The sequence below is a fragment of the Stegostoma tigrinum genome, chromosome 9 (genome assembly GCF_030684315.1).
Source record: "Stegostoma tigrinum isolate sSteTig4 chromosome 9, sSteTig4.hap1, whole genome shotgun sequence".
Classification (NCBI taxonomy): domain Eukaryota; kingdom Metazoa; phylum Chordata; class Chondrichthyes; order Orectolobiformes; family Stegostomatidae; genus Stegostoma; species Stegostoma tigrinum.
In genome coordinates, this window is record NC_081362.1 from 25,466,450 (window position 1) to 25,483,192 (window position 16,743).

A 16,743-nucleotide genomic window follows, 5' to 3' on the forward strand; every position below is an offset into this window, starting at 1 on the left:
AGTACTTTGGGATCTTGAGCTTTCACTTCTGAGGGCGGACAGAGCCTGAGTTTATCATTTCACCTGAAAGACAGCACCTCTAACAAAGCAGTAGTCCTTCAGAACTGCAGTAGTGCATCAAACTTACTTTTTGTTGTCACATTTTCGAGTGGAATTTGAAAACTCACAACCTTCTGGCTAATCAGCAGGTATGTTACTAACTGATTCACTCAGGGTAGACACCTAACTTTCAGCTATTCCACCTCACTTTCATACTCTTGATGATGCTAGTCTCTCACCCATCTCTTGTTGTTTTCACATTTGTGCAGTTATTTAGCTGCAACAGGTATATTGGGTTATTACTGCAGTTCTGCCTTCTTTCTGTCATGACAAGATGAGACCAAATATACATGTCTTCTTTCCCATCTTCTACTGCCCATTTTATGCTTTTAGGCACAGGAGAACTTGTTGAAGTTTGTGAAAGTGGTGTCATTAAATATTTAAGGCAGAGGTAGATAGATTCTTGTTAAGCAGACGAATCAAAAATTATTGGGTTGGATGGAAATATGGAATTCAAAATACAAGCAGATAAGCCATGAACTTATTGAAAGGGCGAGTAGGCAATTGGGACTAAATTGTACTTGTGCTCCTGTTTTGTTTGTTCATAAGTTCATATCTCTAGAATTTCTGAGTTTCACAAATCTGTAAGTCTGCAAAAAGCAAGATCAGTTGCCTCTTTTTTTTTTGATAGCGACATAGGAACAGCAGTACATCATTGGGACCATCCAGCCTACCTCCTGGCTGATCATCACCCCAATGTTGGGTTATTGACTGGCTTGCCAGGCTGACTTGATTTTATTCAGACGTTTCATCACCAAACTAGGTGACATCATCAGTGGAGTCTCCTATGAAGTGATCTTATTTTACTCCGCTCGGAATTTTTCCTGTCTGGTCCGTTATGGTCAGTACCGTCATTTCCGATTTTGATCTGTATGGGTTTGTATGTGGTGTCCAATTTTATTTGTTTGTTGATTGAAGTATGGGCAGAGAATCATGCCTCTAGGAATTCCCATGCGTGTCTATGCTTGTCTTGGGCTACTATGGTTACCTTGTCCCAGTTAAATTGGTGGCTTTCATTTCTAAATGTACCAATATTAAGGAGAGTTCGTCTTGCCGTTTTGCTGCTTGCTGTGTATTCTGATGGCTAGGTGATAAATGTGTACTCCATGTATCGCCATTCCACTAGCCAAAGAAATAGGGGTGATATTACTAGAGGAAACAGCAATGCAGACCAACAACTCCATCAGCAAGAAAAATGTACTTCAATTACTAGACCTCTGCCTCACCACACACTTTGACTTTAATGGTCAGATATACAAACAGACTAACGGTATACCAATGGGGTCACCTATCTCAAGACTCATTGCAGAGCAGTCATGCAAAGACTAGAACACACCACCCTCCCCTACATTCAATCTAAACTGTAGATCCGGTACGTAGACTACACATGTCATTATTAAACACAACAAACTAGAAGAGACCCACCACCTCACCAACAGTGTATTTGTGGGAGTTAAATACACAAGGGAAGAAGAAAACAACAATCAACTTCCATTTCTAACTGTTAAAGTAGAATGACTGACAAATGGGGAGTTCCAAACTTTAGTATACAGAAAAACAACTCATTCGGATCAAATCCTCAACTTCCACAGCAACAATCTTCCCAATGTCCAAAACAAAGCTGCGTTAGGACACTACTTAATCGTGCCAGGACACACTGCAATACTTCAGAACTATGGAGGAAAGAGGAAGAACACTTATACAAGATCCTTGCTTTAAACAGATATCTCTGCAACTTTATCTGCAGATGCCTACAAAACTGACAACAACAGGAGGACACAGTAGGACCAAACACACTGACCACACTGCCCTATATCAAGAACATATTGGAACTGATAACAAGATTCCTAAGACCTTTAGAAAACTTGGTGGCCCACAAATCTACAGCCACTCTATGACAAATACAAGAATTAAAGATCCCACTCCCAATACATCTAGAACGAACGTGTTTACAAAATACCATGCAATGGCTGCTACAAACATTACACTGGACAAATGGAAAGGAAGCTAAGCATCAGAATATACGAACATCAGCCAGCAGGACAACAGCACAACAAACTCTCCTTAACATCAGTACATTCAGACAAAGAAGGCCATCAATTTAACTGGGACAAGGTAACCATAGTAGCCTAAGCGAAACATAGACACACATGGGAATTTCTAGAGGCATGCTTCTCAACCCATACTTCAATCAACAAACATATAGAATTGGACCCCATATACAAAACCATACAGATCAAAACTGGAAATGACAGTACTGACCATAATGGAGCAGACAGTATAAATTCCAAGTGGAGTAGAATAACATCGCTTTATAGAAGGCTCTACTGATGATGTCACCTAGCATGGTGACGAAACATCTGAAGAAAAACAAGCCAGGTTGGCAAGCAAGTCAACAGCCTCATCCATAATCCGAGCTACAGATCTTTGCCAAAACTCCTCAATGTCAGTTCCCCACATTATCTTCATATTCCTTAATGTCATTTTTCCGCATCCCTTAGTGTCCAGAAAGCTGCTATTTTCTGTCTTGACCTTGCTCAATGGTTGAGCTTGCATTCCCTTCTGGGGTAGAAAATTCCAAAGATTTACCACTTTCTGAGTGAGGAAATTCTTCCTTGTTTAGTCTTAAACAACTTTCCCCTTACTCTGCCATTAACTCCATGTATACTTCCCACTGCCTCGGGAAAACAAATGACATAACCTAAGACCCCTTACACCCCAGGTATACTTTCTTCCACCCTTTTCTGTCTGTAGAAGATATAAAAGCTTCAAGACGCATATGAACAAGAACAGCTTCTTCTCTGCAGCATCTTCTCTCAAATCAGGCTTTTCAATGGATCTCTCAAATGCTCATGTTGATCTCTCTCTCTGCACCTTCTCTGCAGTTGTAACAATGTATTCTGCACACTGTTTGATTACCCTGATGCACTTTGAGTGGTACAATCTGCCTGTACATCGCGCAAAACAACGCTTCTCACTGTATCTTGGTACACATTACAAAAATAAATCAAATCAAAGAGTCACCACACAGAAGAAACATCTTATTTTCATCCACCTGTCATGGCCTTGAAAATTTTGTAAGTTTCAATGAAATAACCTCTCATCTTCAAAACTTTAGAGTATTAAGTCTCAATTTTCTCAATCTCCCCTCATAGTCGTCATCCCAGGAATTAACCTAGTGAATCTCTGCTATTTTCCCTCTGAGGCAAATATATCCTTCCAAAGATGAGGAGACTAAAAATATACACAATATTCCAGCTGAGATTTGACCAAGTTTCTATATAACTGTAGCCTAACGTCTTTAATTCTTTACTTAAAACCTTAAAATGGAATATAAACATACCAGTTCCTTTACTAAATGCTTGCTACACCTACATCTAGCATTGACTCATTGACAAGGATACCCAAAATTTTTTGACACATGCACTTCCTAAACTCTCAGTTATGAAATATTTTGCCCTTTTTTTCCCTAATAAAATTATTAAGATGACACTCATTTACCCTATATTCTAGGCCACTCACTTGGTCATTTCCTTGCACCATCCTCACAACTTATGTTCCCACCATGTTTGGTGTCATCAGCAAATGAGGAAATATTGTAAATAAATCCCCGAAAAATTCAGCAGGTCAGGCAAGGTCTGTGGAGAAAGAAACATTGTTAGCAAGTCTGATATGACTTACTGAATTTCTCCAGCATTTTCTGTTCTTATTTCGGTTTTCCAGCATCTACAACATTTTGTTTTAATTATTATGCAAATATTACATTTGGTTCTACAACCAAATCATTCATACAGATTGAGAACAGTTATGGATTTCACAGCGACTCTTGTGGTGACTGGGATAGGGTAGGGGGATGGGTTTGGGTGGATACTCTTCAGAGGGGTGATGTGGACTCGATGGGCAGAAAGGCCTGCTTCCCCACTGTCGGGATTCTGTGATTCTAAGTTCATAAAACAAGCATTGAATCAGCCATCCTGACTGTATGGTGTCATGATAGGACCCTTCTGATGTTTTTGATGTACGGGCTGCATTCCCATCATTAGCACACTACACAGGATAGGTGGCCTCTAGTTGTTGTTGGGAGCAGCTGGATGCACAGGTTACACCATTTTAAGTCTTCAGCGTTTTTGTAACACCAGCAGCACTGGTAATACGGAATCCAATTTCATGGCTTTCTTTTGTGAAAAGAAGTGTTCAATTCAAATCTCAGCTTGACTTTACAGCTTGTGAACATTTGTCAGTATTTGCTCCCAGAAAGATTCAAAGGCGGTGGAAGTTGCTGTATTAATTAGGATTAACAAAGGTCAAGTGAAAATGATTAAATAATCATACTGAAATATTGACTTTTTCTCCTAAACAAAGCTGAAGCATTGAAAACGTTCTGATTCCCCTGTGTAATGTTAGCAAGTGTGTGACATCTGTGTTTAGAGAATGATTTACTGTATCTAAATGCAAAGCAGCTCTTTCTGCCCAGGCTTGTTTGTTTGGTGATGCAAAGTCCTCAATCAGTAAATATGACTTATTGCCATATTAGAGACTTCCAAAATGGTTCAAATCAGGATTAAAATGCTTGCGTTTATGGGACTCCTTTTTCTGATTTTTCCATCTTTTGGTAAGTGAAATGAAACCAATTTGGATGGTTTGTGTCTACATATTATAATAAATGAATCATATTACTGCAATGTATATAATTTTAGACAATACAAATTGTTATACTGAATGATTAAAACAAAATAGAAGGGATCTGGATTTATTTGGCACACAAATCAAGATACCGAGTTGTGAGTGTTGAATATGTGCAGCAAAATCCAACATAGAAACCCAATTTCTTTGCAGGTTTGTTTTTGCTGTATTGAATAAAAAAGTTAAAAAATGCTGGAAATACATATATTTGCATATGCACAAAACAGTTAGCTGTGGCTTAGTACCCTGGGGCTCAAATTATTGTGGATTAGCTCCAGAGAATTAAAATCAAATTGATTCTGCAGTGGAGTGCCTCAGGAACCATAGAGCTTCTGCTTTTTGAATAAACACAGGATCCATGTTGTCTTTCAAGTTGACAAATTGTTCCATGCTGTTAATTTTGAGAAGAGCGAAAGAGTTTGTCTCCTGTGTCCTGGCAAATTCCCTCAAGATCATCAATAAAATGGATTATCTGGCCATTATTGCTAATTGCAGGAGCTAGATGTGCAACTGTGCCTCAACTGTTCAAAAGCACTTCATTAATTTAAACTACTTTGGTATTTGATATCATGAAACACAAGTACAAATCTTTCTTTAAGGGAGAAGACAGGTTTGTGTTTAGACTGTAGATCTCTTGCCAGTACTGAGACTATGCAGGCTAATCTAATGTGCATTTCCCATATTGCAGTTTTTGACTTCTGATCACTTGGCTTAAAAGTTCTACAACACATGACATTTAGGTCCATCATTGGAAATGGGAGTGTGGAGGTTGTTGTTGATGGTGGTAAATGTTATTCAACATCGTTGCTCAATAACATTTTCTCATCCTATAACATCTATGTGTTTCTTCAGCCAGAATGATTGAAAGTGTATTCACTTTTGTTCCACTGTTTGAGAGATTTTGACAGAGAACAAATGATGTAAAAGATCCCGTATTACTGGTGTGTGCAAATTGGCTGCCACATCTCTCCACATTCCAACAAACCTCTATAAGTGCTTTATATCCAACGTTCTGCCTTGTACTACTGGAAACATGGCAGCCAATTTCAGCATGGCCACCTCTCACAAAAGGCAATGTAATAATAACAAGACCCATTTGTTCTAGAAATGTTGGCAGATGGGTAAATGTTGCTCAGACCCTGAGAGAACAGTCCTTCTCTTCAAAATATGATGAAATCTATATTAATGGATATGTCCAAAAAACAGATATGTTGAAGGACTAACATAACTGACAAGGGAAAACATACAACAGGCATTCTATAACAAACAATCACAGATTACAAATAAAGACTTCCTATATTGCATCAAACTTTTATACAAATTGAAGCAAGGGACACGCAGGTGAGTACGAGACTGTCATAAAATATGTGAAGAAAATCAGCTTTAAGATGAGCACAATGCCTATTCCTCAGTGTAAAAAAAGACCATTCCATCTCTGAGAATGAATGTTTGGATGGATCTGTCCTAAGTGCAGATGGCTTCTAATGCCACAATGGATGTTGGGCAAATAACCACCAAGTAAGAACCAAAAGAACTGTGGATGCTGTAAATCAGGAACAAAAGCAAAATTGCTGGAAAAGCTCAGCAGGTCTGGCAGCATCTGTGGAGGAGAAAAAATAGTTAATGTTTCGGGTCCGGTGACCATTCCTCAGAACTGAGGAACAATTTGTTCCGAGGAATGGTCACCAGACCTGAAACGTTAACTCTTTTTTTCTCTGCCACAGATGCTGCCAGACCTGCTGAGCTTTTCCAGCAACTTTGTTTTTGTACTTGGGCAAATAACTCCCATTGAAAGTCAGCCCCAGTAGCCCCGAATGAAACTACTGATTTCACTGTAATGTGGTATGCTGTGTGGACTTTCCAGGGAGAGCAATCAAAATGGAACTCACGTGAAATTGACGCAGAGTGCGCTGATTGTTAGATTACAGATCTTTGAGAGAATGTGAAGGTTTATACAGGCCTTTTAACTGAAATTCCCGATTATGGACAATATAAAGGCTTTAATCATTTTCCTGCCTTTGTGGGAAAGGGTGTCAATTTGTCCCTTTAAAGATATATTTCCTGGTTTGTGGAGGTGAGTATTCAAAGACTTCAAATGAATCAAGGAGTGGTGTAGGACAAGACAGAAACTGCCATACCCACATCTAATTTAAAAGCAGTCATGAGCCATTAATGAAGATGCCTATGGTCCAGGGCTGAGCATCGAAGTAATCTACTTGGACTGAGTCATCTCAGAGCTGTGGAGAAACAGATGTCATTGCAGCTCCAGCTGGTTGAGCCAAGGTTGCCAGGCTTTGTTGGCTAATACTGTATTGGAGTGCACTGTCTGATGGCCATGCAATGTTCTGTATGAATGGGGAGAGTTAACTGAAAGACGGGCACTTGGCACAAAAACAAAAAGATGGAGTAATGGCTGCAGGCATCCTCAGCTGATGGTCTTTAAAGGATACATCATTGGGTTCCAGGACTACTGCATAAGTAACAGTAGTCATGTTAGTTCCCCAGTTTGACATACTCTTTCTTAACATTTTACTGATACCACACAGTGGGACCTCTCCAGTTTATGGACTAGCCTGGAGGTGACTAAACAGGTGGTGCATTTTGGGCTATGGTGAAGTCTCTGTCACCGAGCAGTGAGTCAGGTAAAGAAAGGGCATTTTGCATTTTTGAGAGCTGCTCCTGTATTGAAGTATGATACAGCCTGTGTGTGGCAGTTCGTGACTCTCTGTAGCTCAGACTGGAACCCACAAGCTTTCTAAGCATTCCTTGATTATGCTGCATAGTTACCATCTGGCTGACTGATTTCAGAGCTCAGCTCCAGTTCATCTCTGTACATGGCATTGGCTAGACCCCAGTGAGGTTTACAGCTTTGCGCCTCCCCTGATGATTCTTGCCCGGCTCACTGCTTTGAATGTTCCTGCATTATTTGGGATTAGTAGAAAATTTTATGGGGTGAAGTGTCCACTATTGTCACCACTAGGTAGTGAGATCATACAGAAGACAGAGTGATTCTGTCCTCAATGTTGAGTAACAATCTTTATAAGTAATCACAATATAGATATAAATCGGTAGGAGAGAAAATTCCTAGAAATCTTCAGGCTCAGTCCTAGCTCCAAGAGGCCCTGACTCTTTACAGATGAAGTATGCTTTTCATTAGCATAATAGGATTTAGTCATTATCCTAAACCCACTAGTCTGTCTAATTGAGGAAAAGGTGCGCAAATAGTGAGAAAAAGAGTCTTTTCCAGTGGTAGCCCTGCACCCAAGCACTTTTTCCAGAAGTTATTGCCACTTCCTTTCTCCTATGTCCCTACCATTGAATTATTTCCCCTGGCATCTGATGGTCGATCTGTTTCTTTGAGAAAATTTCCCTTTGCACAGTGGAGGTGGATTGTGGTCCTGGGTTTTATCGTCTCTGCTGTTTTGTAAAATGATTGGTAGGACTCAACTGTCAACTAATTATCCTTCAGCCTTGCTGCTTCAGCAGAAAGGTTTGTTTTCCTCCTAATACAATATCATTTGACATGCTTTCCAAAAAATAAGCCATCCTTGAGATTTGTCTTTGGAACCTTCAACACACTAGTGCAACCTATTATCACATTTCCCTTTATAATTTATTCTGAGATTGCCTGGAAGCTGGTAAGTAGGACTGAGAGCCATAGTTCATTACAGAAATTGCATTGTGTTTCAAGTGAGAGAGATTTGAAATCTTCAAGTTTGTTTGGGACATTTTGTATTATAATTACCACTTTGAAAATAAGGACATCTGCAATAAAGGTTAGCTTGAGTAAATTCTTCAGACGGCCATAACTTACGGAGGCTAAGCTACAGGCCACAGCAGATGAGATCTTGGTTGGATGTTTCACCTGAAAGATCGCACCCCTGACAGTGCAGCACTCTGTCAGAACTACTGTCAGAAAACCAACGTTGGCCATGTGTTGAAATCATTGGAATGGGCTTTGACCAGGTAACCTCCTGATGGAAGCAAGAGTTGTTAATGAAAATGTAACAGCATGATAATTGTTGGCTAGACTTACAAGACATGCAAAAAAAACTGAATATTCTCATTGCTCCACCAAAGAGATGAAAATTTAGTGATGTAGCCAATGCACTTCAAGAAGAAAGGGAGGCAGCAGAATAGGAAATTGTCTTGACAATCCATTTTACACACGGTATGATCTTCTTACGGGACAGAAATCCCATTATATCCTGGATTAAATGTCTTGTATGACTTATGCAAGATCTCTAGATCTCTATATCTGGAATTAATATTTGGTTGGTTGTGAAATTATTTAATATGACTCCATTTGGGAGCTATAAACAGTAACAGTGCATTTGAATTTCCTCACAGTTCATAGTCATTGGGGAGATCATATACTCCAGAAATTGTTGGAGTTTGGGGCACTTTTCAACTTGCGTTAAGGATATTCTACACAGTTCATTTCAGAAATGTAGTCACGAAATACAGTATTTGCTTACTTTATATGCCTTGGCATTTTTGTGAGCTATTATTGAGCACATTCTCCATGTGGCTGTGTACAGGAATTCTAATCAATAGAGAAATTAACAAATCCATACAAGGAATATTCTCCTCCCCTTCCCCATTACTTCCTTCTCTGTCCAATCCCCACTACTCCACACACATGAATAATGCAATATAAGCCTGAGCATGGTGATATATATGCTAATGAGATACAATATACATCATTACATCAATGTCACATGATCATTCTCTAGCTTTTTCTGTGTTTGTTTTAGATTTCCAACATCTGCAGTATTTTGTTTTTATTATGCCTTTATCTGTTGGTTAACTGGCTGAAAAAAGTGAACCTGATGAGCTGACATTTTTTATTGCTAGCAGACCTTGAATTCCCTTGTCATTTTCATCAAATCAGTCCCTGTCCCTCTTGGTGCTGTGTCTAATGCTCTAATTTAAAGTAGTTAGTACCGGAGTGTGAGTTCCCAAAGTTCTTCTGGAGTGGAATTGGCAATTGAAGTGGAATCAAGGTGTTCTATTCTGGTTTGTAAGTTTGCTTGATGCCTACCTCTACAGGATGAGGTTTGCAGGTTGTTGATTCAAAATGTCTTTGATAGGTTGTCTCTAGGTCTGTTCTTGGGCTTATGCTTCAGATGAAAGCTCATGTTTGAGTGAATAAGCAGTGATCTGTATGACTGTCAGCACTGGTTATCTCAGCAATATGTAGGATATCCTTTAGGTCACACTGGTATACTACCAGATGCCAGAGTTTAGAGCTGAGATATGCAATATGATGTGGACGTGATTTTTTTTTTGCTGACAAACATGTTGGTTATGGACAGTTGCTTTTCTGCATTAAATTCCAAGAGTACTCATCCACTTTCATTGCAGTTTCCAGCCGAATGATTTCAGGCATTCAGATCACTGTGGATTTCCCCAGTGTGGGAGATTTCAAGACTAGGAGGCATATTTTCGAGATGAGAGGAGAAATATTTAAAAAGACGACAAAAGGAGCTCAGACTGTGGTTCATGTGTGGAATGAACTTCCAGAGGAAATGGTGGATGTGGGTACTGTTGTAACGTTTAAAAGAAATTTGGCTAAGTACATGAATAAGAAATGTTTGGAGGGATATGGGCCAAGTGCAGGCAGATAGGATTAGTTTAATTTGGGATAATGGTCAGCAAGGACTGGTTGGACAAAGGGTCTGTTTCAGTGCTGTATGAGTCTAACTCTATGACCACTTAAAATGATTTGAAGACAAGCAACTGCAGAATCATATTTCTGAAGCAGTGATTATACCACTGAAAGAGATATTTGCAATACTTCACATTTACAAGGATGTTGCTGAGCCTGGATAGTTTGAGTTATAAGGAGAGGCTGGAACTTTTTTTCATAGATCATAGAACCTTCAGTGTGGATATGGGCCATTCGGTCCAACAAGTTCACACTGCCCCTCTGAAAAACATCCCACCTGACTCATTCCACTTCTCCTGAATTCTCCATGTCTAACCCTGCTAATCTAAACATCCCTGGGTACTATGGGCAATTTAGCATGGCCAACCCACCTACCCTACACATCTTTAGACACCAGTGCACTTTTATGGGATGAACGTTAATTTACTGAATTCCTGTAAGCAAACATTAGTGATGCTAAACATCTACCATTGTTCTAGATTCTCCAGAACTTGCAATACAGGAAAAATCTCATAAGGGCACTATTATTTTTAAAGGTATGGATACTTTTATTTATTAGTTCCAACAGGAGATAAGGCAGTTTGACTCTGTGATAGTTGCAGATTTCATATGATGAAGGCACCAAGAAAATTCACAATTAGAATTTCTGCACTAGACCAGTTTCAGGTTGGTGTAGAGACGACCTTCAACAACAGTCAGGTAATATTATAACATAACTATCTAGTAGACTGTTCTCCTAGTCTAGCTTTGTTCACCTAAGGGATTGGGGAGGAAATTTTCAGACTGTTTTCCTCAATCTGTTTGCATTTTTGCTCTCCCTTAGAATATTCCATGACATTATAAAGTTCATATAACTTCGTTTGTGTGTTTTTGCAATTTTTTTCCCTGATAAGCTCACAGTAATGATACCATAAATGTTTATTTTTTAGTAAACTGGAAATAAGATGGCATCTTGATAACGTTGTTATACTGGCAATCCAAAGGCCTAGGTTCAGTTAAGATGCCTAGGCCCAATCCCTATCTTGGCAGCTTGATTGGAATTTCAATCCATAAAGTTTAGATTTGAAAACAAATCTCACTAATGGTGACCATGAGACCATTATTGATAGTTGTGACAACCCAACTGGTTCATTAATGTCCTTTAGGGACGGAAATCAAAGGTTATCACCTGTTGTGACCAACATATGACTTGAGACCTACTGAAATGCATTTAAAGATTAACTTGCCCATAAAATGATTAAACTGACTATTCATTTCAAGGACAATTACAGATGGGCAACAAATATGTCAGTGAAATCTACAGTGAGGAATGAAAAAAAAATCTATGGATACAATTTCTCTCTCCCTGGAGATAGAGAGAAAAGGAAATAATTAGTGATAACACGGTGTGGAGCTGGATGAACACAACAGGTCAAGCAGCATCTTAGGAGCAGAAAAACTGAGTGTTTTGGGCCTCGACCCTTCATCTGATGAAGGGACTAGGCCCAAAACTTCAGCTTTCCTGCTCCTAAGATGCTGCTTGGCCTGCAGTATTCATCCAGCTCCACACCTTGTTATCTTGGATTCTCCAGCATCTGCAGTTCCTATTATCTCTGAAATAATTAGTGAATTCACTCTGGAAATATACACACCCCCTTTTAGCCAACTCACTAATTTATTTCTGAGCAAGAAGTCCTTTGGAGACTTTGACTCACTTTGGCAATTAAAGCCCTTAAGTAGTCAATAAATGGTTACTTAAGGGCCTTAACATTCCATCTCCAGGATTACCTGCTTTGCTGCCAGGCAAGAAAAGTGGTTGGTTTCCTGGCTAGGTAACCAGGGCGACATGCCTACCAGGTTGGGCAGGAGGGGTCTCCATTTGTTCCAGTCTGGGGTAATTGGTAGCAATGGCTGATAGGACAAAGGGGTGGATTTTGATGGTCTCAAAAAGCCACCTCCTGTTCTTGACTCTGACTTGCCTCCATCCTATGAAAAATATAAGATCACTTTCTTGCTGTTGGATATCCTGTAGAATCAGTCTTTGTCAATGATCTATAGGAAGTAAAAGTTGCTGCTCTCTGATTGTCCAGCAGCTTCTGATGGACTGGGATGCTTCTGTTGAGATCTGCATTTGCTCGTCAGCCCTTGACATGCTGATTGGGGTGCTAAATGATTAATTTCCTTGGCAGTGAGTTAATCAATACATAACATGCCTGGCCTCAGATTGGGTCTGAAAAATGAAAAAAGCATATCATAGGATGAATCTAAATCAACCAATCATAGTCACAAAATAGCATTAAACCACAGCAGGCTGTGATGCAGAAAATACACCAATCACATGGGCTATGCTGGATGACCCAGAGTCTCCCTCTGGCCTGTTACTTGTTGCATGTTAACAAATAGTTTATTACAGACCAGGGCAAAGACTAGAAAGAGTTCCAGTTCATTAATAGCAGCTTGAGTAAAATCAGGAGTGTTGAGATTAACCATACTTACGGCCAGTCCCACCAGGCTCCTGTTTCAGGAAGATGAAAGGTCTGGCCAATCCCACTGCTGCCAGAAAATTTCACTGGGCTCACCTGTGTTGCTTCCAATATTAAATATCCTGTGTGGCCAAATTTTTTCCGAATTCCATCTACAAATTCGCTGACAACAACACCATTGTAAGACGGATATAAACAATGACAAGACAGAATACAGGAAAGAAAGAATGGTGGTGTGGTGTAAATATAACAACCTCAACATCAGCAAAATTAAAGAGCTGATCATCAACTTCAAGAAGCAAGGAAGTGGACACACTGCTTTCTATATCAATGGAGCGGAGGTGGACATGGTCTAGAGGGTCAAGTTCCTAGGAGTCATGATCACCAACAATCTGTCCTAGACTATCCACACAGATGCACTGGTCAAGAGGACACAACAACGCCTCTTCTTCCTCAGGAGCTAAGGAAATTTGGCATGTCCATAAGGTCTTGCACCAACTTTTATAGATGCACCATAGAAAACATTCTATCTGAATGCATCACAGCCTGGTACAGCAACTGCTCTGTCTAGGACCATAAGAAACTACCGAGTTCCAAATACAGCCCAGTCCATCACGCAAGCCAACCTTCGATCCATTGACTGCATCCACGTGTCTTGCTGCCTCGGAAAGGCAACCAACATCAAAGACTCCTCCCACCACAGTTATAATCTCTTCCAACCTCTTCCATCAGGCAGAAGTTTAAACACATGTACTGACAGGTTCAAGATCAGCTTCTTCCCTGTTCTCATTAGACTCCTGAATGGATCTCTCAAATTGCAAATGTAATGTTGATCTTGCTTTTTATACACCTTCTTTGTAGCCATAACTTTGTATTCCACACTCTGTTCTATCACCCCATGATTTTTGTATGGTACGATTTACTTATACTGCATGTAAAACAAAACCTTCCACTGTACCTAAGTACATATGACAATAGTACATCAAATCAAATATCCTCCCACTTCAATGTCATGTTACTACTTCTATCAAGATCCTTTTAGTCTGATAATGGGCATGAACTATGTAGTCCTATGAAAGAAGGGCAGTGACAAAGAAGGGAAAGCAAAGAAAAGATGTTGGAATGAAAGGAAGATTTCTATTGTTCTAGATTGATGGAGCGACTTTAGTCCTGTTCTGTAACATTTTTCAAAAGCTGCAAAATTTATCAATACCTTTATTTTCTTCTTCCTTAGCTTTTCTTTTGGAATGCAAGTCAGGCAATGGTGTCAACTACAGAGGAACCACAACAAAAACCATTTCGGGGAGAACCTGTCAAAGATGGGCCAGCAACACACCACACAAACCAAAGTCAGTCTTTAATCTTCATTAAAATGTTCAATTTACACAGCAAAAAAGACAAACAACATTAAAATATGTAACAAATGAAATGAATGCTGAACATAATTAAATTGGATTTGTTTCTCATTAGTTTATTTTGGGGACTATTGGGTGGCAACATTTGTTAAACTTAAATCTACTTTCTCACAATGTATAAACTACAAAAAAAGGTATTTAAATAATTTCACAGCCAATGGATTAGGTTAAAAATGCTGTGGAGAAACAGGAGAAGCTAGGATTGTACCCCTTACAGCAAAGGAGATCAACAAAATATTTATTGAAATGTTTAAAAATACGAAGGGCTTTGCTAGAATAAACAGAGAAAATTGTTTCACCGACTGGAGGGTCAGTAGTCACAGGACAAAGATTTAAAATGATTGGCAAAAGAGCCAGGAAGGAGATAAGGAGAGATGTTTTTGCGTGGTGTGTTGCTATAATCTGGGATGCTGTATGAAAAAGGGTGGCGACCACTTCAACAATCACTCTTAAATAGGAATTGGATAACTTGTTCACAAGGACTGGACAATGGAATAATTATGCTATATACTCTTTGACTCTCCATAAAAATAGTTAGCCCCCTAACAGAGTGGCAAGAAATGCAGAATTCACAAACAGATATGGCCTCAAATACTTATACCATTGAGGGAACATTGCAACTAAGGAGCATGTAAGGAGGAAAAACACAATAAATTTTCTGCTAGTTACCAGAGATAGAAAAGATTTGTATATCACCCCTGATGACTTCACCCTCTTGTAAATCATTGCAGGCAATTCAGAATTTTTGAAATCTAGTCGCTGTAGCAGTCTGGGAAACACAGCAATAAATTTGAGCTCAATAGGCTCCCACAAACAGCATTGACTAGATCATATATTTTAGATCATGGAAATAAGGTGGGCCTAGGCTGTAGAGAGATTAGAATACAAGGATAAGGGGTATTGTTTTGTTTTGTACCTCAGAGATATGCAGAAATGAGAGATCAGTTTCTATTTTTAAAGGGAATCTTATTTGCAGTGCTTATAAAATGTTGCTTTGGCTTAGTTTTTGTTGCACTCTGCAAACACAATTGCACACAGCAAATAGTGAAGAGTGAGTAGACACACGTATTGAACCATTGAATAATATATCATTGTTAGGTGTCTTTTAATTTCTGATGATTCTTGTAAAATTTGTGCCCCAATCCTTTGATATAATTGCAGCGGGGGAGCAGGTTGTGATCTGGAAGTGGAAATTTGCAATCATATTGAACTATGAGTAGGTTATTTGGCCCCACAAACCTGTTCTGCAATTCAAAAAGATCATGGTTGATCCAGTCATGCACTTAATTCCATTTTTCTGCCAATCCCTAACACACTTATTAGTTAACCATCTAGCTATTCTCCCTTAACAACATGCAATCACGCTGCTTCCCCTGCTCTCTGGGGAAAAGAATCCACTGGCTTATGACATTCTAAGGGGAAAAATATTCTCCTCATCTCGATCTTAAATGGGAGACACTTTATTTTTAAATTGTGACCTAGTTCTAATTTATTTCCACCTGGACAAATGCCTTCAAAATCATACATGTTTCAATAAGATTGCCTCACATTCTTCCAAACTTTAAATGGATACAGGCCCAACTCATAGAATAATTGAACTTTACAGCACAGAAATTGACCCATCAGCCTATAATATTTGTGGCAATTATCAACCACCTATCTGCTCCAGCCCCATTTCCCAGCACTTGTCCAGTCCCATTGTATGTTATAGTGCTTTAAGAAGTCATCCAAATACTTCTTAAATGTAGTGATGGCTCCCTCCTCCACCATCCTTTCAGGCAATGAGCTCCAGATACTTGCTTTCCTCGGGGTGAAAATATTTCTCCTTTAAATCTCCCGCACCTTAGCTTAAATCTGTGCCCTGTAGTTATTGAACCCTCTACTAGGGGAAAGATTTCTCCCAATCTTTGTCCCTCAGAACTTTGCATACCCCAGCCAGGTGCTCCCTTAGCCTTCTCTGCTGTAAGGAAAACTGTAACCATCTAGTCTGTCTTCATAGCTGAGTTGCTTCAGCCCAGGCAACATTCCGATGAATTTCTTCTGCACCCTCCCTAGTTTCTCCCTAGCAACTCTTTTCAGCCCCCGATCATCAGCAAACTTTGAAATAGCGCCCTGCAGTCCACTGTCTAGGTCAATATTATAAATCAGGAAAAGCATTGGTCCCCCATTACCCCTGGGAAATTTCACTACAAACCTTCCCCAACCCAAACGACATCTGTTGGGTAGAACTCTTTGTTTCCTGTCACTCAGCTAATTCCGAATCCACATTACTATTGATACTTTCACCACTTCATGAGCTGTAACTTTGATCACAAGCCTGTTGTGTGGCCATGTATCAGATGCCTTTTACGTACATCACATCAACAGGATTGACCCCATCACTTGTCCCCATTATCTCATTCAATACCTTTGG

General features: G+C 39.5%; 1 protein-coding gene across 1 annotated transcript in view; it reads left to right on the forward strand.

Moving 5' to 3' along the window:
- The first annotated feature begins 4,576 nt into the window (after positions 1-4,576).
- The window catches only part of plg (plasminogen), a 219,310-nt gene continuing 207,143 nt past the window's right edge, over positions 4,577-16,743 (forward strand). Inside the window, exons 1-2 of the mRNA XM_048536068.2 lie at positions 4,577-4,711; positions 14,150-14,264. Coding sequence (XP_048392025.2) covers positions 4,645-4,711; positions 14,150-14,264 — 182 coding nt within the window. The 5' untranslated portion in view covers positions 4,577-4,644. The remainder of the gene's footprint in view (positions 4,712-14,149; positions 14,265-16,743) is intronic.